The sequence below is a fragment of the Pristis pectinata genome, chromosome 2 (assembly GCF_009764475.1).
Source record: "Pristis pectinata isolate sPriPec2 chromosome 2, sPriPec2.1.pri, whole genome shotgun sequence".
NCBI classification, from domain to species: Eukaryota; Metazoa; Chordata; class Chondrichthyes; order Rhinopristiformes; family Pristidae; genus Pristis; species Pristis pectinata.
The window spans coordinates 40173901-40198953 of record NC_067406.1 but is presented as its reverse complement, the minus strand read 5'-3'; the positions used below and the strand labels follow the sequence as shown (position 1 = coordinate 40198953).

General features: G+C 40.2%; 1 protein-coding gene across 1 annotated transcript; it reads right to left on the bottom strand.

Annotated features, from left to right (window-relative positions):
• Positions 1–4203: 4203 nt before the first annotated feature.
• On the bottom strand, positions 4204–22507 carry LOC127580662 (protein FAM221B-like). Its single transcript, XM_052034341.1, has 8 exons — positions 22495–22507; positions 19222–19345; positions 18862–19092; positions 12862–13005; positions 11430–11540; positions 10218–10421; positions 6539–6658; positions 4204–4397 (listed from the first exon to the last, which is right to left on the bottom strand). Exons 3-8 carry the CDS (start codon positions 19046–19048, stop codon positions 4204–4206), a joined length of 960 nt encoding a protein of 319 aa, XP_051890301.1. The 5' UTR covers positions 19049–19092; positions 19222–19345; positions 22495–22507.
• Positions 22508–25053: the final 2546 nt, after the last annotated feature.

Here is a 25053-nt window from a genome sequence, read left to right as displayed (position 1 = left end):
GGAGCGGGGGTGGGGTTCACGCTGAAATTAGGGGCGGGGAGAAGGCAGGGACTTCCCCCGGGACGTCCCAAGCGGCGCCGGGCCACAACGGGCTGCATATTCCGCAGGGAAAGGGCCAAAGCAAGTTGGGAAAAGTTTTATTCGCTAGCAAGACACCGCAAATGATAAAATATCCCAAAAGCACATCTTGAAAAGCATTGTGACAGCCAGTGTCCCGCAGAGAGGAATCACCTCAGCAAGATGGCCAATTCCAGCTTGCCCTGCCATTGGAGCAGGCTAAACGCAGAGAAACAGCACCGTTATTTCCACTCTCCCCTGACCTACCGCTTCCTATCTCTTCCCTCCACCTTTTTATCCTGGCTATCTCCCCTCCATCTTTCAGTCCAGATGAAGCGTCTCGACCGGAAACGTCCACTGTCCATTTCCCTCCATAGATGCTGCCTGCCGCGCTGAGTTCCTCCAGCGCTGTGTGTTACCTCAAAGTCCACCTGGTTAGTCTACAACCCAACTGCATGAACGTTGAATTCTCCAACTTCCAGTAAATTGCTTCCCCCTCTATCCCTTTTCTCTCCTGACCTACTCAATTCCTCCTACGCTCAGCCCAGCCCCCTATCATCCTGTTTCTTTCCTCCAACACCCAGTACATCTGCCCATCACCCACACACTTCTCCTACTGGATCCCCTCCCCCTACTGTTTCCATCTCCCCACCCCACCTCACTTATTTGGTTCCATGCTCCACCTTCCTTTCCTAACAGATTCCATCATCTGCAGCACTTTATTACCTCCACCTATCTCCTCCCAGACTCTGTTGCAATTACCACTCTTCCCTCCTCCATCTGTCTACCCTCTCCTCATCTGGATCCACCTTTCCCTTGCCAGCCCTTCCCCTCACCCCCAGTCCAGATGAAGGGTCTCAACCCAAAATGTCAACTGTCCATTTCCGTCTACAGCTGCTGCCTGATCTGCTGAGTTCCTGCAGCAGTTTGTTTTTTTTTCCTGCAGATTCCAGTACCTGCGATCTTTTGTGTCCGCTGCTATGACATTGATCTGGCCCTATACCTCACATTGACTTCCCACGGTACCCCTGCAGCCTTGCTTATCTTCTGCTCCCAGTGGCTGGAGGTATCATTGCTATGGCCATTCAAGCCATCATAAAGTCTTTTCCATTGTCTCCAAACATCTTTTGTGATCAGAGACATTTGGAAACAATAGAAATGTATTTAAGTAAATAAAACTATAAAAATAATATGTATTTTGAAACTTTTAAGGGTTATTAAATTAATTAATAATTGTATAAGGTCAAGTGACTGCAGATGGTGGAATCTGGAGCAACAAACAATCTGTGGGCATATTCGTCAACATTAAAATCCATTTGTCACAGTGCTACCAATTCATTTCATCTATTAATTTCAACTTGTGCTTTATAGTGCTTACAAAGCTGCATTTCTTTGCAGCAAATTCAGATACATGGCTTTTTAACCCATTTAAAAATAAATATTTATAATAAAGGAAATAAAGAAATAAAAACATAAGAGTTTGCTTCACTTACCTTTTCAAATGAAAGGAGTCATACTGGATACACCAGACAATTAACACCCAGATTACTCATTATGACCAAAATTGCACCTCTATCAACTTAAATTCAGAGTTCCAAGCAAATCATCTGATATATCCAAAGAATGTGCTCTATTTCAAGAAAAGAAGAAAATCTGAAAGTGCATTTGCTGTTCTGATTTTATTTTAATTACAGAGCATTTCATAGTTGAAAAAGGAGACTGCTTCCTGTCCTTTCTGTCAAGTGTTGTACTGTTTTGTATTATTCTTGCATTTCCATATTTTACAATGACAGGATATCTTAAAAAAAAGGTGATATTAGTAACACTGGCACATCTCAAATGAATATCTGCTGAGAAGTAATTTAAATCCATTCATAAATCTGGATAGTAATTTAACCTGTACATTGGCTACTGTCTTTTGAATTAATGGGAGCTTACTCTCCACAAAGCAAAGTTAGCATGATCAGGGTTATTAAATGGTTCTGGGCTAAGTTTAGCTTTGCCAAATGTGACCCAACCATTCTGGACTTCCCACAAGAGAGTGTGTTCATATAAGAAAGTCAGGTAAATTACTGAGTTGCTTGATTTGAAACTATTTCAGTAGATTTATTTGTGCTAAAATAAAAATTGATGTCAAGCTAGCTACACAAGAAAAGGTTTTTGATGAATCTCAGCATTTGGGAGGTAATCCTTTTTGATCAGAACTGTATTCACCTGATGCCAATTGCAAAAAGTCTCTTGGTGTTCTTCTCACTAAACAAAATAGTTGGCACTACCACCTCTATCACCTAACTTTTCACTTACCTTTATGGAACATTGGATTCACCTGAAGAATCCAATGTTCCATAAAGATAAGTGAAAAGTTAGGTGATCACCTGGTGACTTGTAGTTCAGCGGTGAATAGGATATTCTCACCTCGTGTGTGTTAAATGTTAGAAAAACCTCTGCCAAGTTAGAAGTAAAGAGTAAACCAGTTTTCCTCATATAGTAGTCAGCTACAGGAAATCTGAGTGAGCTGAATATATTGTTGAGTGTGCAGGAAAATTGATAAAATAATTAAATAAACTTCTCTGATTGGCACAGAGGACATATGCTCAAACTAGGAAAGATTACTTTAGTATTGAGATCAAGAAATGTCTTTTTTAAACATAAAAAGTAATCAATGTCTAGAAGAGTCCGTAATAAATAGTGAAAGCTATAACATGAGTGGGTGTTAGTATCTTTCTGGATGAATGAAATAATAAGTCACTTTGAATCTTCACTGCTTTTTTCGTTATTTAGAATGTACTCTGATCTGTTTGTTTGAGGTCTAAAGTAGGAACTCATATTTGTCAACATTAAAATCCACTTGTCATGGTGTCACCAATTCACTTCATCTATTACTTTCAATTTGTGTTTTATACTGATTACAAAGCTACATTTCTTTGCAGCAAATTTAGATTCATGGCTTTCTAACCTATCATCTAAGTTGCATATAAATACTCTGGTTAGTTGGGACGTCAACACAGGTTGTTGCAGGACTCCTCTAATTATACTCTGCCATGAGTGTCTGCCCATTATTCCTACACTTTGCCTCCTGCTGCTCACTCAATTTCCTAGGAAGGTCAATAATTTGTCTTCAATTCCAAGAACTTCAAGTTTAGCTAACACTCTCACATGAGGGATTTCTTCCAATGCCTTCTACAAGTCAAAAATTAAAAATACTGCAAATGCTGGAAATCTGAAATAAAAATAAAAAATGATGGAAACATTCAGCAGGTCAGGCAGCATCTGTGGAAAGAGAAACAGAGCTAATGTTTCAGGTCAAAGACCCTACATCAGAACATCTGTCATCCACTGACATTTAGTCTTCCATTTTAAAATAATTTTTAGTTCTTTTATCTCATACCTCTGTCCCTTAATCCTATATGTAATTTCACACATTTTATTTTGGTTCCATCATGATGATTGAAATGTTATTTATTTTCTTTGATATTTCCTTCCAAAATAACATCTGTGACAGACTGGCATTTGTAAAGCAAAGAAACAACAGGCTATCTTGCGACAAAGTTTTACGTTGAGACAACCGACTTTAAGGTATTTCAGATTTTCAAGTTCAAAGGAAGATTCCAATGAATGGCATTTCCATTTTCTCCAACTGCCTGTCCCATGGGCGGCTGTTTATTCTGACTGATTGAAGGGCCCTACTGCTGCTTTACCCTATTTGCAGATGTAACAAATGCCCATTACAACGCCACATTGTAATAGAAGCCAGATTGGAGGAATTGTCTGTAAATTGGTCTACAAAAAAAATAAGTAGGGATTTGAATTGTAAATAAGTTATGAAAGTCAATGCTATGCTACTAACAGCTACATTTAGGTCATTTTTTAACTAACATTACGTTCAATGACAAGCTGAAATTGCCAGCACAACTCCATATAGGGACCGAATGCTTTCCTGATATCTTGCAACTATAAATTTTTCAGTGGAACGACCAGCTGCTTTTTCCTATTTTGAACGTGGTAGCAGCTTTAAGATACTTTTGTGCTCACGCAATCAGTTGTTTTTAACCGCCCATAAATTATAGATAACGTGGATTGTAGACAAAACAAGATAAATGTGATCGTGTGAATTTTTATTCGGACAGTGACACCTGTAGGTACTAATCACAGTCTGCTCAAAATCCCTGTGTTTTTGTTTGATGGTAAAGCAGGTTTGGCAGAGTTGGAAGAAGGTCCAAGACGCGAATAGGGTCCAGTGCCGCTAGTAATGCTCTGGTATGCTGAATCATCCTCCTCATTCCCTGATAGTACTGCATTTCGTAAATTGGGCATCTCCGCAAAGGGCAAGTAAGCTTCACCTAAAGCCATTTTAGTAATAAAAAGAATAAATTATTTTAAAATACACAAACATACCAGGAATAATCTTAGAAGTCTTCAATGGCAATAATAAATCCTCCTTGCTGGAAGTTTCAATTGGAAACCTGTGCATCTTTTGACACCGCACTTTTGATTATTCATTCTCACATTTAAAGATTGAGGCTTTTGATACACAAATTTTCTGCTTACACTGTCTATGGGCAAGGTTCCTGTTGACAGCACAGGCTATAAAATTACATGGACTGTGGAATTAAATGCCTACAAGATTACTGTAGTCATGTGACTACAGTAATCTCGTAGGCATTTCTCACTAATTTTAGCAAAAAACAAAATATTGTATGGAACTGTACAGGATTTGAAATTACAATGTGCTATGGTACTGTATAAAGACAACATTTGTTTTGACAAAATTCCTCTTCTTTATGTACACAGGATTACATGTTAGAAAATACATAAGCATTCTGTAGCATAATTTGTTCTCCATAGAAACTATGTCTATCACTGGATGAATTATTACCTCAACTCCCAAACTACAATAGAGTTTGGGATTCTATTCTATATATATTCTCATGATGTTATGCTTCTGTTTCAATTCATGTTCTTGCAATGTATATTCACATTGGTAAGGTGTTCTTCAAACATGGAAACATTGAAGAGCCACTGATAATAAGGACAAAAGGAATGTTGTATCAAGCCTGTGAATACAGGAGAGGAATAGGAAGACAGAATAGGGAAGCAAAGGCATGGTTGAAAAGTGATACTTTCAGAAACTTCTTGAAATAAGGAGAGGTGAAAAGTGGAACCAACTGGAAAGATAATTAGAAGGCAGGTGTGCACAGGCTGAATGTTCTTGAATACTCTTATATATTTCCAAATCCATCCGTGGTCTTTCCTTCCCCATTTCTGTAATCTCTTGCAAACCCATATCTCAATCCTAATCCCATCCCACTCTAACATATGCTAATTCTGAACATCCTTGAATTTAATTGCTTCACCATTGGCAGCCATGCCTTCAGCTGCCTTTGGCCTTAAACTTTGGAATTTGCTCCATAACTCTCTCTGCCTCTCTACATCGCTTTCTGTATTTAAAGCACACTTTAAAACCAGTCCTGAAGAAGGGTCCTGACCCGTAGCATTGACTGTCTGCTTTTCTCCATGGATGCTGCCTGCCCTGCTGAGTTCCTCCAGCATCATAGTGTTTTTCATCTAGATTCCAGCGTCTGCAGTCTTTTATTTCTCACACTTTAAAACCTATCTGTTTGGCCAAACCTTTGGTCATCTTCCCTTTTATCTCCCTACCTGGCTCAAAGTCAATTTTTATTTAATAATGCTCCTGTAAAGCACCTTGCAGTCTACGCATGAACAGGCCAAACAATTGCATCTCTTTAACTACAGACAGAGCTCATTTTCTTCATGGCTTCTGACCTCTTCTCACATCCTTATTCTCCCTCCCTCCTAAAGAATACTCAGTTGTCTCTTGAACCAATTTATATATTTCAATTCATGGGCTTTCCTAGCAAATGACTGTTAAACTAATAGATCTAACCTCCTGACTAGCATGGACATATTGGAGCAAATGGCCTCCTTCAGTGCTGTAAATTTTCAGCCTTTACTTCTTAGTTCTTAATGCTTAACTTATGCCCTAGTAGATAAAGCCTTGTGATATTGTGAACAGTTGTCATTCATGCAGAGTCATGGTTTCGATAGAGTCATACCTCACGGAAATGGGCTGTTTGCCCCACCAAGTCTGGGCCTACCACCCATTTACCACTAATCCCATTTTTATTCTTTTCACATTCCCATCACCCCACCCCACCCCCCACACAGATTCTACCATGACACATTAGGGGCAATTTGCCCCTAATGGCAAATTAACGCACCAACTGGCTCGTCTTTGGTAAAACTTTAGTTTTATCACATTGGCATCTTTTTTCTGAGGATAATATTTTAATATTTTACAAAGAACTATGATTTTATTTTTGATTTTTGTATTGATTCATGTCATTCCTCATTGTTACTTCATGTTATCTTGAGTTGACTAGCTTAGAATCAATTGAAACTGGCACTGTGTAATATCTGAACATATAAACAAATACAAGTGGTTTTAATGCCATCTTCCTACCATATGGGAGTCCAACTTCTTGTCTATTTCTTTCTGTTTCAAAGAATGTACGATGCTGTTCCCAATGCTTGTCACAGGCAGCACAGAGGAAATTTGAGTCAAAACTTGGACAGGTGCAACCTGTTTAAAGAACACACAAATTAAAATAATATTAGTGCAGTTTACTTCAAAACTTATGTAACAATTGTTTTTATACTGAAATATTCAAATTGTTTGAATAATGGATAGCATTTCCACAGCGCTGAGGCCATTTTCCTTGTGCGGAGATTTGCTAGTCTCACTGGAAAGAGTTTCAACCTGATTGCAGGGGAGTGGTACTGAGTTTGACAAGGGGAAATGTTAACTGTTTCTTCCTCCACAGGTGCTACCTGGCCTACTGAGATAGTAGGTAGAGATAGAGATAAGGAGATAGAGAGCTTAGTGGAATGGTGTCATGACAACTTTTCCCTCAATGTCAACAGAACAAAAGGGCTGGTCATTGACTTCAGGAAAGGGGGCGGTGTACATGCACCTGTCTACATCAATGGTGCTGAGGTCAAGAGGGTTGAGAGCTTCAAGTTCCTGGGAGTAAACATCACCAACAGCCTGTCCTGGTCAAGTTACGTAGATGCCATGGCCAAGAAAGCTCACCAGCGCCTCTACTTCCTCAGGAGGCTAAAGAAATTTGGTTTGTCACCTTTGACTCTCACCAACTTTTACCGATGCACCATAGAAAGCATCCTATCTGGATGTATCATGGCTTGGTATGGCAACTGCTCTACCCAGGACCGCAAGAAACTGCAGAGAGTTGTGGACACAGCCCAGTGCATCATGGACACCAGCCTCCCCTCCTTGGACTCTGTCCTTACCTCTCGTTGTCTTTGAAGCAGCCAGCATTATCAAAGACCCCACCCACCCAGGACATTCTCTCTTCTCTCCTCTTCCATCAGGTAGAAGATACAGGTGCCTGAGGGCACGCACCACCAGACTTAAGGACAGCTTCAACCCCACTGTGATAAGACTATTGAACGGTTCCTTTATACAAGGAGATGGACTATGACCTCACAATCTACCTTGTTGTGACCTTGCACCTTATTGCACTGCACTTTCTCTGTAGCTGTGACACTTTACTCTGTACTGTTACTGTTCTTACCTGTACTACCTCAATGCACTCTGTACTGACTCAATGTAACTACACTGTGTGATGGATTGACCTGTATGATTGGTTTATAAGACAAGCTTTTCACTGTACCTCGGTATGAGTGACAATAATAAACCAATACCAGTACCAATATTGAGCATTTCCAGTATTTTCTCTTCTTATTTCAGATTTACAACAACCAGAGTTTTGGCTTTTCAGTAAATATTTTAACATTGGCTTTATTGAGAAAGCATGATAAATGCAGGAGATGATTAGGATTGAAAGGGGTAAAAGGAGAGAGCAGATAAATTATGATCATTTGAAGTCAATGTTGGATTTTAATAATCTACAAATTATGGAAGCAATGGACAATAAAATAAGATGTTCCATAGTCCATTATACAACATACAATTTGTGAATGAGGAAACAAAGACTGAAAAACTGTGCTCACCACACGGATTTACTTTGGCATAACTGCTATAGCATGAGACCATGCTAAGTAGGAAGACAATTATAAACAGGAGAAGAAAATAGTGTATTGCCGTGTGATAATTAGATAAATTATTCTTCCATGTAACTTATCTATTTACTCCCCTGTCTTTCTTTTTTCTCTCCCCTTCATCCATTTACCAATCACCAATGTCTTTTCATTCAATCATTCAGTGTAGTGGTTAGCGTAATGCTATTACAGCGCCAGCAACCCGGGTTCAATTCTGGCTGCTGTCTGTGAGGAATTTGTACGTTCTCTCCCTGTCTGCATGGGTTTCCTCCGGGTGCTCCGGTTTCCTCCCACATTCCAAAGACGTATGGGTTAGGAAGTTGTGGGCGTGCTATTTTGGCGCCGGAAGAGTGGCGACATTTGTGGGCTGCCCCCAGAACACTCAGCGCAAGAGATGCATTTCACCGTGTGTTTCGATGTACATGTGACTAATAAAGATAGCTTATATTATAATTATTGCAAATATTTTAGTCAGGTTTTGGTCATTTATGTTGAGTGCTCTAGATACTAATGGAATGAAGAGATATGGGGATAGTGCTGGTAAATGGCACGTAAGTAGAAGGTCAGCTATGTTCTCAATGAATGGGTGAGCAGGCTTGAATGGCCAGGTGGCTACTTCTCCCATTACTTGTGTTCTTATGTTAAGCTAACATCAAGATTCTATTGTTATCGCAAGTCAATGCAGCCAAACTGTTTTTGTCTCTGGGTAGATATATTTAAAACTTTAGAAATTTATGAAAACCAATCATTGCTTCATTGATATAATCCCTTAATCAAGAAAATGAGCAAGTTAAGATGTTTCTTTTTCTAGAGCAACAAACAATCTGCTGGACGAACTCAGCGGGTTGGGCAGCATCTGTGGGAGGAAAGGAATTGTCGACATTTTGGGTCAAAACTCTGCATCAGGACTGAGAGCGGAGGGGTGGGATGGCCGGTATAGAGAGGAGAAGGGGAGTGGTGAGAGAGGATTCTGAGGTGATTGGTGGACTGAGGAGGGGTGTGAGATGACAGGCAGGTAGTGCCGGGTAGGGGAGGTGAGCGGGGGAGGAGTTGGAAGAACACATCTTATATTCCAGCACCTTATATTCCGCCTGGGTAGTTCACAACCCAATGGCATGAATATTGAGTTTTCCCATCTTAGGTAAACCACCCACCAACTTTCCATTTTCTCCCCCTCTCCCTCTCCTTCTGACCCTCCGGTCCTCCCCTTTTATGTCCCCTCCCCACCCTCCCCCAGCCCCCTTCACCCATCTTTGTCGCCTTCTCCCTCCTGGCTCCGTCCACCCACTTCACAAACAGGTTGTTTTCACCCCCACTCCTCCACCCCCAATCTGGTTCCAACTGTCGTTCACCTCTCCCCTAATGGTTCCCATTCTCACCTTCTCTACTGATCTGAATCCAGCATTTTGTGTTCCTGCTGATCTCCCTCCAGCAGCTGCCTCCCATCCTCACACTCCCCTCCCCCTCCACCTCGCTCCATCTGTTGTTTTTTTCTTTTTCCTCTCTCTCTCTCTCTCTCTCTCTCTCTCTCTCTCTCTCTCTCTCTGCCTCCATCTATCATTCACCTGCCAGTCTTCCAACTCCACCCCTGCTCACCTCCCCTACCCGGCACTACCTGCCTGTCATCTCACACCCCTCCTCAGTCCACCGATCGCCTCGGACTCCTTTCTTGCCACTCCCCTTCTCCTCTCTACACCAGCCATTTCGCCCCTCCACTCTCAGTCCTGACGCAGAGTCTCGACCCGAAACATGGACAATTTCTTTCCTCCCACAGATGCTGCCCGACCCGCTGAGTTCCTCCAGCACCTTGTTTTGTTGCTCCAGATTCCAGCATCTGCAGTCTCTGTTTCTTTTTCCAGTAAGGAACATTGCTTGGTTCACAGGGTGCTTCATAGAAATTTCATGTATTCCTAATGATGATGGAAGCTATATCAAGAAAAGAACATAGTACATAGAACAGTACAGCACAGGAACAGGCCCTTTGCCCCATGATGTTGTGCCGAACTAATGCTGAATATAAATCAACATGAGTAAAGATGCTTTCAGATTCATTAACATACCACTGATGTTGCATTTATGACTTCCAGTGGCGTTGTGTTCTTCGTGGTTATGTTTACAACGGCACTTGGCTCTCCATGTGCTTGGGTCGAAGTTTCTTCGCTTTCTTAGCCAGAATTCACCTACCTCTTCAGGACGGGAAGGAATGAAGGCAAAAGCCCTGCACTGGCAGCCAGGGACTGCACAGGGCACTCGAACACTGGTACCTATTGTGAAGAAACAAAAATCACCGGTCACTGCAACACATGACAGGTAAAGACTTGGAAAAGACTTAAAAGATTGAAATGTGAAGACTTTGTTTCTGCTGCTGTTTAATCAAGAGTGCTGCTCAAGAGAAGTGGACTCATTTCTGACAGTTCAGATTCTGCAGCCATGGTCATTAAGAGTTGGTTTGGCTGTCTCTTGCTACATAATTCTCCTATTGAGTGAGAACCAAGCTGGACTCACTCAATGAGTGTGAAATCTTGGATTAATGGGACCATGAGAATCAATTTTATGGGCCAGTATGACTTAAGATTTTGAGAGATTACTGGAACAGTTGCTGCAGAACTTATTACAAAAATTAACCCTTTTTTAAAAAAGTTTTTGTTTAGTTTAATTAGGTTTCAAATAAACTGCAGCATTTATTTTTGAACCCAATAGGACAAAAAAAAAATTCTGATATAAATCTCTGGTCTGTATTTTTAGTTATTGACCATAACTGAACTCAATGTCTCAAGATTTAGTAGTCTAAATGTTAGGCAGGGACATTCTTAGTCCGAAGTTGAATCTCTACAGAACTTATTGCTTGAATATTTCAGTAAATGAGACAGAAAAACTTATGCTTGGAGTAACATTTAATTATGATTACTGCTAACAAGTTTCGTAATCACAAGGACCTAAGCAACAACAAAAGAAGAATTTTTTGTTCAACTTATGGTCTTTGTCTCCAGAACTTCTCCATGTTTGATTATTCTAAGTCTTCTGCACCCTATGCATCAGCTAGTGAATGATAATTTCCTTCCCTGCCTCATGTTCAAATAAACCAAAATAGTCATTAAAATGTAGTGCAAATCGTAACACTATAATTAACATATCTTAATTCCTTGGCAGCTGTTATGCTGAGAAATGTGATGATCATAAGTTGATCAGTAAAGTAGAAAAAGCAGAATTTAGCAAGTTGATGCTGCCACATTTTTCCAGCAAATATAATCAATTTAAGTGCTGTTCCATACCAGTAAAACGTTCATGTTCAGCAAGGAGGTGGCCACAAAAGCACTTTGATTTTACTCCAACACGAATGCAATCCCATTTGTAATCAGGATATCGCCATCCAATATAAATCCCTTTCAAAGCAACACAATCGTCAGTGTAGTGTTTACCGATGTGATAGTTGAACTAAGTACTGGTTAATTATAATGTACATTGTGAAAATACCTTAAAGAAACATTGATGTATACCAAATGTTCTATAATAACTAAATGAAAATAAAAATATAAAAACAGATACTTATGCCCAAAATACCTTGCCTTAATACATATTAAAAGAAAACCACCCTGTCCGTCATGTCAGAAGTTACATATTAGTACTTATGAAAATACCAAACTAAAATTGTTCTCTCTCGGTAACTAAAGTTTATGGCCTATGCCTTAATCCCAGACATAGAACAGAAATTTATTGCACCAGTGTGATTTTGCATCCTTGCATCGAGGAGCAGGTTTACTTTGTGTGGTACTTGTAATACAATTTTGGGCATCTTTATTCAGTTTATAATTTATAGTTTTCTAAATGTAGCGCAAGAAACCTTTGCCCCTTTCTGGCCTTAAGCATCAATGCTATTAGTGTAAAAGCAGAGGCCTGTGTTGTCAAGTGGAGTGTTCAAATCAACATAGAGCATTTACAACTAATAGAGGGAACAGGTGGCTACCTCGGCCATTTGAGATCAAGCCTAGACCTGCAAGGAGACAGAACTCTGCAGTCTTACTCAATCAGCCACAGTAAGGGTTTTGGACATTCCAAAATTGGTGAGAAAAATTTAGTTCTTTGCCTTCTAAACGGGGAGGAAAGTTACTTAAAAACACAGGAAATATTATGATTATTAGATCTAACTAGATAATTAAATACAAAATTTAAGATTTTGTGACACATTCATTGGCTGTGTGCAATTAACCTTAAAGATATAGTTTCCTTTGTGATTAGCTATCATTAAAAATCTGCTTTTCAATAGTAATACATTCAAACAAATGGCAGGCATGAAAGAGTGTGAAAGCTCATTCTCTTAAGTACATTACATTTTGAAATATTTACTTGAGAAAATTATAATGCACATGCATTAAAAAGCTTTTTTAAAAAAGGACAGAGCTTGCTAATTAATAATTATGCTTTAGTATAAGAACTAATTTATACAACAAAGCAATCACTTACAGGGTATTATTTCTAAATATCTTAAGTTTAAATCTATTTAGCTGATTCAACCAGATTCCATTGCAAAAAGTGCAGCTTGTGAAGAGGGGATTTCTACATTAACTATAAATATTGCTGTTGTTTCTCAGTACAGTGATGATAAAAAAAAACTGATAGCTTTAGAGTCGACTACAAAATCCGGGTCTGTACTTGATGCACTTAATACACTTGAATTGGCTCAGTGATCACTATGATTAAAATCACCTGTTTGAAGTGCATCCAACGCTGCTTCCCTCTCTGGATCAAATAGTTCCTTTACCCGAATCCCAAATTCATCTCTATGCATCGCTTTTGCAACAGAGATAAGCTCTGCCTTTTTGGCTGGAACTATAGGTTTCACTGTGTATCCTTTAAATACAATCACATAATTAGATAGACATATTTTGGTTCTATCTATTCTTAATTTGCTATTGTTAATTTTTTTTGTCATTGAGAAACAAAGGTGAAGAGTCAAAAATTTTTCATGCACAAATCATAATTGTAAGAAAAGGGAAGATTGGGTTTAGAAACATTAGTGCATTGTGTGGTAAGGCAACTATAGTTTTAAAATCAAATTAATTTTTAGTAGTCCATAGGCAGCATAAAGATTTTAAAAGCAATTTTGCACTTGTAAATTTGTCATTCCTAAAAAAATTGGTGCAAATAATTTTCTAAGAAACTGAAGAATGCAAGGAGGCTATGAAACTTGCCTCAGTCTGCTCACTTATTGTCTGACAATATCCCCCAGTGGTCGGGTGCCTGGCTGGTGTGGATGGAGGTGTAGCAGTGGAGATTAGAAGAGAAAGTCATTGCGGATGTTCAGCCGGGCAATGTGTATTTCAAATTTCACTTCCTCAGTCTTCAGTAATTCACTTTCGCTTTGGGGAACTAACTAAAAGTTGCAAAAGGCATTTCCAATAGGTTTCCAATCTTTTATTTTAAAACAATTCCAAAATCCTTAATGCTAGTACAATGATAACTGGGCAGATTGTATAATAACCAAACTGTTTTATGCTCTATGATGTTAAATTTCACTGCCATGGAATATTACAGCATAGAAGGGAGCATTTTAGTCACTCTGGCCAAATCTGTTTCCCAAAAGGAGTAAAAATCAGAAGGAATTTCAATGCAGGAAGTCTGAAATAAAAGCAGAAAGTGCTGGAAACTGCATCAATACACAAAAAGTGCTAGAGGAACGCAGCAGGTCGGGCAGCATCCATCCACAGAAATAAACAGTCGATGATTCGGGCTGAGACCATTCATCTGGACTGGAAAGGGGAAGAGGGCAGAAGCCAGAATAAGAAGGTGGGGGGAGGGGGTAGGAGCACACACAGGCAGGGTATAGGTGAGTTCAGGTGATAGGTGAGTCCAGGTGAGAGGGGGAAGGTAGGTGGGTGGGGGGGGGGTGGAAGATGTAATAAGCTGAGAGGTGATAGGTAGAAGAGGCAAAGGGCTGAAGAAGAAGGAATCCGGTAGGAGAGAGCAGTGGACCATGGAATAAAGGATGGAGGAGGGGAGGAGAGGAGATGGGCAGGTCATCAAGGCGGGGGAAGGGAGCCATAGGAATAAGGGAAGACAAAGGAGTGGGTGGGGGGGTGGGGCAGAAAGAGAAGGGGTGGAGTTACCGTAAGTTAGAGAAATCGATGTCGAGGCCATCAGGTTGGAGACTCCCAAGGCGGAATATGAGGTGTTGCTCCTCCAACCTGCGCTGGCCTCAACGTGGCAGTAGAGGAGGCCATGGACAGATGTGTCAGTATGGGAGTGGGATGTGGAATTGAAGTGGGTGGCCACTGGAGGTCCTGGCTGTTGCAGCGGACAGAGAAAAGGTGCTCGACCGCACGTTAGGAAACTGCAGGGTAGGCAACATTTAAGTAAAGAGGAACAGAATTAATGTTTCAGGTCAAAAGGTCATCAATTATTTCCATTTCAGATTTGCATCATATGTAATGTATTTTGTAACACTGAGCTATTTCAGTTTCAGACCTTTTGCAAGATCTCACATTGGGTTGGGGAAGTGAGAAAACGGGTTAATTTTAGGTTGCAGAGAGTATGAGGGAGGGGTGAATAGGTGAATAAAAGCAGTTAGAGAGAGAAGACTAACAAAGAGACATATAAAAATGTGAAATGCAGGTTGGAGAATGCCCAGCTGATCAGGTTGTGTCTATGGAGAGAAAAACAAACTGAGTTGATAATACAAATGGATAACTTTACAGGATAACCAGTCAGTTCTGATACAAACAGGAAAAGCAAGTAGTATTGAGTCCTGATGACCCAGACAAAAAGTGCACTGTTGTCCGTCAAGCTTACTTTGAGCATTGTTGAAACAGTGCAGGAGGCCACAGGAAGCGATGGACAGAGAACTAAAGTGACAAGTAACTGGAAGCAGAGTCCCTACAGCAGACTAAATGTAGGTGCAAAGCAGACACCCAATCTATATTTGGTTTCTCCAATGTAGAGGAGGGTGATCATATCGTGTGCACCAAATGCGGTACTCTAAATCGCAGGAAGTGAACGTGAATTGCTGCTTCACCTGGAATAGTTGTTTGCAGTTGCGTGGGAAAGTGCCGTGAGAAAGGGAGTGTTTGGTGGAGATGGAAGAGTGGACCAGAGAGTCAAGAAGGGAACAGTCTCTTCAGAATGCTGGGAGGCGAGGGGATGGGAAGGCGTCTGGTGGTGGAATGTCATTGAGTGTGGTGGAAATTGCAAAGGGTGTTCTGTTGAATGTAGAGGCTGATAAGGTAGAAGATGAGGACCAGGGGAATCCTATCCTTGCTATGTCCTGGAGGAGAGGGGGTAATAGCACAGATGTGGGAAATAATGAGATATAGTCAATGGCTCTGTCAACATCTGAGAAGCAACTGTGTGGAAAGCCTCATCATCAGAGCAGATAGGAAAGGAACAGAGGAAGTACAAAAATGGAATGGAATCCTTACAGGTAGCAAGGTGGGAGGAAGTCAAGTTAAGTTATCTGTGGGAGTCTGTGGACTTTTAATGGATATTGGTTGACAGTCCATCCCTTCCAGTTCCCTGAGATGGAGGAAGAGAAATCCAGAAAGGGAAAGGAGGAATCGGAGATGGCCCATGTGAATGTGAGAATAGGGTGGACATTGACAGCAAAAGTAATAACATTGTTGAGTTCTGTATGAATGCAGGAAACAGCACCAATACAGTCATCAATGTACCAGAAAAGTAGTTGAGGGAGAAGACCTGTGTAGGACAGAAACAGGGATTGTTCCGTGTATTTCATAAAGAGGGAAGGGTAGCTTGGACCTATGTCAGTTCCCGTAGTTATACCTTTAGTCTGGAGAAAGTGAATGGAGCTGAAGGAGAAGTTGTTCAATGTGAAAAGTTCAGTTCGTCAAACAAGTGTGTTAGTGGAGGGAACTGGTTGGGACTCTGTTCAATGAAGAAGCAGAGGTCCCTCAGACCATCCTGTTGTAGGAATGAGCTGTAGAGAGATTGTAGGTTGATGGTGAAGATGAGCAGATTGGCACCAGGAAAGTGGAACTTGTCAAAGTGGCAGAGAGTATCAGATATATCATGGATGTAAGTAGGAAGGAACTGGAGCAGGAGAGAAAGGATGGAGTCAAAGTAGGAAGAAATAAATTAGGTGGGGTAAGAACAGGCTAAAATAATGGGTCTGCCCCACCAAACTTATTTCTATGTATCTTGCTCCAACCGCTGTTTTAGCAACAGCTCTGACTCGTAACTACCATTTTTACATGTCCCTTCGATAGTCTTCTCTTTCTAGAAGCTCTCATTTATTAACCAGACACCTCCTTATACATTGGCACCTCTTGGGTAATCTTGGCCTCAATCTACAGAGATATTCCAGTATATGCTCCCCTCACCTCCCCGACCTTATCTGCAATCTAAATCTAACTTGTTTTGTCACTTTTCCAGTTTCATTGAAGGAAAGGTCTTTGGCATGAAACATTAGCTCTGTTTCTCTCTCCAGAGATGCTGCCTGACCTTCTGTTTCTGTTTTTATTCCAAAGCATCATTGCTAACAGCATTCCTTACCTTTTCTACATATCCCTTCAAATTAAATTTGATTTACTAAACCATCAACTAGAATGTCGGCTCGAAGAGCAACAGTGTGGGGAAAGCAGTGCGGCTGCAGAGTGTTGTACAGTAGCACAGACAAGAACACAGTTTGAATGTTGGCTCATTAAATAGCACGGCTTCAGAGTGAACAGTGTTAGTAAAATATGGTTGTTCTGTGAGTATTTCAGAATTTTATTTTCCTACCATCAAGGATGAAAATCATACTGGAGATGAATATTGGTCAGCTGGTTGAGTGGTGTCATAGCAACAACCTTGCACTCAACATCAGCAAAACCAAGGAACTAACTGTGGACTTTAGGAAGGAGAAGTCAGGCAAACTAGCACCAGTCCTCATTGAAGGGGTCTGTGGTGGAAAAGGTGAGCAGCTTCAAGTTCCTGGGTGTCAATGTCTCGGAGGATCTATCCTGGGCCCAGCACATAAATGTGATCATGAAAAAGGCATGCCAATATCTCCACTTTCTTATAAGTTTAAGGAGATTCGGCATGACAAACTTCTGCAGATGTACAGTGGAAAGCATTCTGACTAGTTGCCTCATGGCCTGGTATGGGAACTCCAATTCACAGGAACGCAAGAGGCTACAGAGAATGGTGGACTCAGCCAGTTCCATTATGGTACAGCCCTCCCCACCATCAAGACATCCACAAGAGGTGATGTCTCAGGAAGGCGACATCCATCATTAAGGACCCCCACCATCTGGACAGTGCTGGTAAGTCCAGAATCTACTGCCCATTCCCAATTTCCCTTAAACTGAGTGAGTTATTATGCCATTCAAGTGTTAATCACTTAGGTGGGACTGGAGTCACATGTAGGCCTGGCCAGGTAGAAACAGCCGATTTCCTGCTCTGATTAATGGACTAGAGTGGCCTTCTTGACAATCCAGTATCTTTATGGTTATTACTTCTGATGAGTAAGCTTTTTAAATTACAGATTATTAGCTTTCCACTGCTGTCGTGATAGGTTTGAACTCATGTCCCTGGATTGATAGTGCTTTTGGCTACAAGTAATTTAACCACTGTGCTGCACCTGTGTTCAATACTCTTATTTATAAAGCTTAGAATCCTACGTCAGCTTATATACGATGATCATGAATAAATTGCAGTTGAAGGGGATTTGCCATTATCCTGAACATGGTCTTTTCATTTAACACCAGTCATGGATTAATTGTGGGCCTTGTGTGATAACAGGCAGCCTTGTGTGATAACAGGCAGCAGCAGAAGTCCTCCAGATCTGGAAACACGTAGTTATATTTAACAGACCAACTACTAAGAATGGGATTGGATATAAAAAACCTAAGCTTAAAGAAAATGAATGCTAAATGATAATGTCTGCGAATGGTTTGTTGAAGTCAGCAATTCATGACATGGAAAAGCTGGCCTCTGCTTTGCTCTTACTGCTGCAACAGCTTGACTGGAAGCTTTATTTTAGGGAGGCTGCCCCTGGCCATATCAGGAGCTGAAACTAATTTGGTGGGGCGGCACTGAGATAAAAGGAACATTTAAGAGTCAGCACTATGCACCTCAGCAGGTAACAGCTGCAGAGTGGAAAAGAAAAATAAAGCATTCCAAAAAATATTAATGGTTGAGCGCATTTGCCTTGCCACTTTGGTAGCATTGAATCATATACTTTTTAAACAGGAAATTCTTTCCTTAAAACAAGAAATTCCTGACAACACTAGTTCTTTAAGACTACTATTCTACATCACCATGGATAGAGATACCACCTTTCAGTTCAGAGTAGGTAATGAATGGTTTTGAGGAAACTTATGAAATTGCACTGGAAGCTTATAAACAAGAATTCCACATTTTCCAACTTTCTGTTTCTTATGATGGATCTGGTTTAATTCTTAAAATTCTCTTATTTTCATCTCAAAAAGGAAACCTCAAAATTTAATCCATGATCAGCCTTTTTTTTCTGTGAAATACTACATTTTTACTGCTCAGCCTATATCTTGCACCCTGCTTACTTTTGGAATGGGCAAAATATGGCAGTTCTGAATTTCCACGGTGGATTTTCTGACTCCTGCCATGAAGTTTGTCACTTCTCTGGGGATTCTTCCAATCTACTGCTCTAAGGCCTGGGGACCGACACAGACCACATTGACAACCCAAAGTGCTAAATTAAATGTATTTCATTTCCAGAAGTATTTTTCACATTACCTTTTGGAACAAGCATTGTGTTTTTCTGTGTGGATTGTGGTGCTTGATATGGCACTATAGCCTGGCTAGGTCCTGCTGTACTGCCCACGCTGCTGCCTGGTGTGGCCTGGCTGGACCCATAACCTTCAGCCTTGGGGACAAAACCAGCCTTCTTCGCCTTTGCCTTTGAGCCTTGACCTGAAGACATTGTAAGTGTATGTTTCAGCTGGACTCGCCCACTGAAGCCAGACACTGAAACATTGACAATTAAAATGGAATTTTCATTGTTGACATTTATATTTAGTAAGTTATTTATATCAGACAACTTGCATCCATACTTTTAAAAATTAAATAAAAACTTTTTGGAAGGTTAAGTCCTACCTGATTGGAAATGCAATCATGTGAAGTGGTGATAAATGCTTTTATTGCACTGTAACTAGGAAACAAGTTGTATTGTTGACAACAATCCAGTCAGAGCAAAAGGCTGGGAGATTCTTGGGAGCTACTGGTGCGAGGGAAGTGAAAAGCAAATATTATCTAATGTATAATAAACAATATACTACAAGAAGGAGCAGCAGATTACTGTACAGCTTAAAACACATTGAATTTAGATAATATTAGACAGATGGAAAGCACAAAAAATGCATAATGGACACATGCCAGATGCGGTTCAATATGTGTTACAAAATTCAAATAGTGTGTTGAGCATCTTACATTTGGAGTGTTTATGAATTGAGCAATATCTAAAACAAAAGGATCATCCAAGAAGATAAAAACTGTAAGCAGGATTAGGCAGTTAAGCCCTTCATGCCTGCTCCACCATTCTAGAAAATCATGGCTGACCTTTAATATCAGCACCACTTTCCTCCACAACACACTTGGGCAAAGAATTCCAAAGATTCACCACCTTTTGGCAAAGAAATTTCTTCTCATCTCTGATGTAAAAGCAAAAAATGTGAAAGCAAAAAGCTGAGTGTTTCCAGCACTTTTTCCTTTCTTTCAGATTTACAACATCTACAGTGTTTGGATCTTCTCATCTCTCTCCTGAACAGATGGCTCCATATCTAGACACTCCAGCCAGGGCAGACTTCATCCCTGCAACCACTATGTCAAGCCTTGGAAGAATTTTGAATGCTTTAATGAAGACACCTCTCATTCTTCTATAAATCTAGAGAGTATTGGAGGGACTATGTTTAATGTCTCCTCATAGGACAATCCTCTCATCACAGATATACATCTTTGTTGCACTCCCTCTATCAGATTCCTTCATTGGATTGGGGACAAGACTGGTTCGGAATATTCCAGGTACACTCTCACCAGGTCTCTATATAATTACAGTAAGAGATTTTTACTCTCGTGCTCAAATACTCTTGCAAAACAAGCCAACGTGCTAGTTTTCTTTCTAATTGCAAGCTGTACCTGCATGCTCACCTTCAGTGATTTGTATACAAGGACTCCCAGTCCCTCTGAACAGGAACACATTTCAATCTCTCATCATTTAAAAAATACCCTGCTTCTCTATTTTCTATATATTAGTATGAGGATTACTCCCTCATAATTTGAACCATCTGTCAGTCTTGCGCATCTCCCTCACATGGATTTCCTCCTTTGTTCCTAGTGCGTATTTAGGAAACACTAAGCATACATAGAGACATAAGAGACCGCAGATGCTGGAATCTGGAGCAAAAAACAAGCTACTGGAGGAACTCAGCATGTCAGGCAGCAGCTGTGGAGGCAAAAGGATAAGCCGATGTTTCGGGTTGAGACCCTGCATCATAAATATATGGCCGAGCATGTGATCAGATTCACTGCTGTAATGTATCTTTATGTAATAATACAAACAAATACATTGCGCATCCCCATAGCAGACGGTGGTTTTTGGTTGAATTAAACAAAGTAGATTCTGTCCTGCATTTGACCTACTAAGTTTGGTCAAAACTTTCCAGCAAAGTGTCCTTAAATTGCTGACATTATTTTAATTTCAATCCTTTTATAAATCCTTTGCTTTTACCTCTTTGTCAGCCAAGCCTCTTGCTGATTGTCCAAAATGAGCAAATTTCCAGCACAGCGGTCTAGAAAATGGATTAGGACTGAATTGGGTTGGGGTCCAGGTGTTGAGACGGATTGCTGGTTTTGGAAAGTGGGGGCAGAACTTCAGTGAGATCTGATTTCACTCCCAGTGCACCTAAGCTACACAACATTTACCAATACAGATATAGTTCCAAATCAGAATCAGGTTTATTATCACCGACATACGTCGTGAAATTTATTGTTTTATGGCAGCAGTACAGTGCAAGACACAAAAATTACTATAAATTATAAGATAAATAAATAGTGCAAAAAAAGGAATAACAAAGTAGCGTTCATGGGTTCATGAACGTTTTCCTCACCATTTGGGCAAATAACCTTTATGTATGAACCAATGGTATTTTAGCCCACATTTCTCTTGGAGCTTTATTTTGTTTTAAACTTTCACATTATTTTAATGTCAATCCTTTTATAAATCCTTTAGGTGGACATGAAAGCAAATAATCCTGAAACGTTTAATCAAGTCTTTATAGGCAGAGGAATTTATGTTAATTTTACTGTATACTTTATCTACCCTTGGATTTCATTTCTATCTTGAGCACTGCAAGTTAACAATAAGGCTCCATATGTAAACATTCACAAGAACATCCAAACACGCTTTAGCAAGGTCACTGGAGCAATCCTACCTGATTAGGGATAGTCAAGTTAATTGCAATATGTTTTACAGTGAAATCAGATAACTTAACACAGGTGTAAAATTGGACTTTGTCTCTTCTTGGTTTGTACACCAGGGAGTGCCTTATAAACAAATGGTATAAAAGGAAACCTGGATTATATTTTTTAATCTTTATTTTCTAAGGTATTATTTCTTTACGTTATTATGTAGAAAGATACAACTTAATTACTTGGTTCATCAAATCCAAATTTTATACGTAAAGAACATGAAATTTAGTTGCTTCTATCATTTAACTTTGTTCAACTTTATTCGAATGATAAACCTAAATTAACTTTAAAGTAGGACAACAAAACAGACCAAAGATATTAAGGACCATAATATATCATTGCTTAATTCAGAACTTTTACAGTTTTTCATGGCTATGCTATTTTAAGTTTTAAGTGGTTGAAAAGCTAGCTCTCGATATTATATAAAAGCACAAGGCAAGGAGTGAGCACAAGGAGTGAGCGTGAAAGATCAATATCTCAAATAATGGGCCAATGTGGGAATTGCTTTTCTCATAGTGAAAATAATCTTTAGCATTCCCACCCCACAGAATTTACATGAATTAAAATAGATGGTATTCATGTGATGAGATCTGATACCTTTGTAAGCAGGAAAATGGCTATTACAAATTACAAAATTTTCAAAATACATTATAACATACTTTCCTTACAAATGGTCAGCTCCCGTGATGGAAATGAATGGCTAGGTTCCCAAATAAACTTCAGTATCCTGGATGTACAAGACCAGTTTTTACACAAAGCAAACTAAAACATTGTCTGTTATTTCTGCTGATCCTATGGCTGCATCGTGCTCTTTGCATTATGTGCAAAGAAAACCTTTGACCCATTATGAGCAATACCATGATTGATCTACCAAAGGATAAAGAAACAAAGGTGCTGATTTACCAAGGGAACGTGAAGCCAGGTCTGAGATAATTCTGTGCCAATGTTTTTTTTATTGTTTCTTGGGAATAAGAGACAATCATGGATCTTGTTATTGTTATCTTGTGCATTAACATGAAATGCAGATGTATTATGCAGTCAATAGATTTATTATTACCAGATTTACTCAGAGTCTTTGTTACCATGTTGAGATGACAAGCCCTAAAGAGAGAAAACACAAGGGAGAAAAGCTTTTAGTGGAGATATAAATGAATGAAGAGTTATGTTATAAGGCAAATTAAGCATAAGCACTCCCCATGTAACTTCCAGGACTTAAAAATAAGTGAATAATTATAAAACTGTTTTATCGGAAAGATGATGAAGGACAGTTAATCTGTTTATTAATGTCAGCAGACACCAGCAGAGCTCCTTTGCTCTTCAAATAGTGCCAAGTGATCCACTAGGCTAATTTCTGGGATGAAAGGGTTTTCCCATCATGAGCAGCTAAAGAAATTACATCTGTATTGTTTGGAATTCAAAAGAATGAGGGGTGATCTTATTGAAACATTTAAGACCCCAAGAAGGCATGGTGGGGTAGATGTTGAAATGTTTCCACAAGTGGGAGAATCTTGAATGAGGGCACATAGTTACAAGATTAGGGGGCTGTCATTTAAAACTGATGTGCTTAGGAACTTCTTCCTCGAGGCAGCAGTGGCAGGTTTGAGAGGCCAGTCGGCCTAATCCTGCTCCCATCTGTTCTAAGTGATAATTCACATCCACTAGGGGGGAATATGAAACCTCGGTCATCCAAAAAGGCAGTGCTTCCAACATTGTGCACTCCCTTTCCTTAGTACCTACTGTATACATGTTCTAGGGTAGACCTTTCCAGCACACATAAAAATTGTAAATGACACCTTTTCTTTTTAATTAAAAGGGTTATGGAATTACTTCAAAAAAGAACTGCTATTTAAAGGCCATACTTACTTTTCTACAAGGTTGTTAAAAACAGAGAAATTAAATTGATTGAACAAAAGTGAAGACACACCAGGCATTGAACTCATGGTCACACAGCAACTGGATTTTGAAGGATTGCAGTCCCCTTCAGTTCAAGTAAAAGGTAGCATTGATATGAGGCATTTGCAAAGTACATATTACTTCTTTGTAGGAAATGCCTTGGAGTCGAGGGTGACTTTGTTCAACTCCAGTTCTGTATGTTCTGAAGTGAGTGATGAGGCCAATGTGAGACTGCAGATGCTACCACTGTTTCCGCCATTGATGCTGGAATTCCATGTGCTCCCAACACATGACCTTGACTATCTCAGTGCCATTCCAAATTCTCCTTCTCCACTTTGAGTGGTCATGAGCCAGGAATCCCCAGGAGTCATTGGGAATGTTATATTTTTTCGAGGAATTTTTGAGAACATCCCTGTCCAGCTTGTTGTCTGTTCCAGTGACAGAGCTCGGAATAGCGTTAAAAAAACCTGCAGATACTGGAAATCTGAAAATGCTGGAAAAACGCCGCAGGTCAGGCAGCATCTGTGGATAGGGAAGCATCCTGATGAAGGGCCCCTGACCTGAAACATTAACTGTTTCTCTTGCCACACTTGATGCCTGACCTACTGAATTTTTCCAGCATTTTCTGTTTATATCTCAGGGTTTTGTTTCATCAATCTGATGCTGAGCATGTGAACAACATGACCTACTCAATGGACTGGGTGTAACTAGGACCGCAGTGGTGAGAAGGTTGACCTGGGAGAGGTCACTGGCATTGCTTCCCTTTTCCTTCCAGTGGGTTTGGAGGTATTTGCGGAGACAGTATTGTAGGTAGTTCAATCTCAGAAACGTTTACGAAGGCAGGGGTCACTGCTGCCTGATACATCAGGAATTTTGTTCTGGGTTTATGGTGTTGATCTTCAAACATCCTTTTCCTCAGTTGACCAAAGGCTGTGCTGGAGCACTCAAGGGAGTTGTGAATTTATCATCAATGAGTGTCTTCAATGGGAGGTGGTTCCTGATATATGTGTAGTACATGTTTTCTGGAGTCTTGTGGTCAACCTTTGTTGTTGAAGGGCGATGTTGTACAATGGGAACAAGAGACATTTGTTTAGCAGATGTTGAGTACAAGACCCATCCTCTCATTTGCTTCAGTAAGAAGGGTGACAATGGCTTGGAATTCTGCATTGCAACTTGAACTCTGAGGTTGAGATGATCTTGGTTCTGGAATGGACGTAACATGGGTTGAACAGATTGGTGCTGGATTAGTTCCACTCCAGCAAAAGTCACCCCAATTTCAGTGTGTGTACAGCAAATGGTACTTTCCTCCATGGGGAAGCCTACCATTATAGAAAAGCTGCACACAATCTCCCCCTACTGGTCTCCGGCAACTTGAAAAATACTTAGTTCTCTTTTCACAGAGTCTTAGTGAGCTCTCTTACACAACAGAGGAATGCAAACTGTGAGAAATTGCATATCTCTCAGTAACCAGATATATACAGTACATGGTTACAGTCACCATGACAGTCACTAGCAATGGGGTCCTTGCACTGCCCATAAGTTAAAGTTGTGGATACAGTAAGTGCAGGA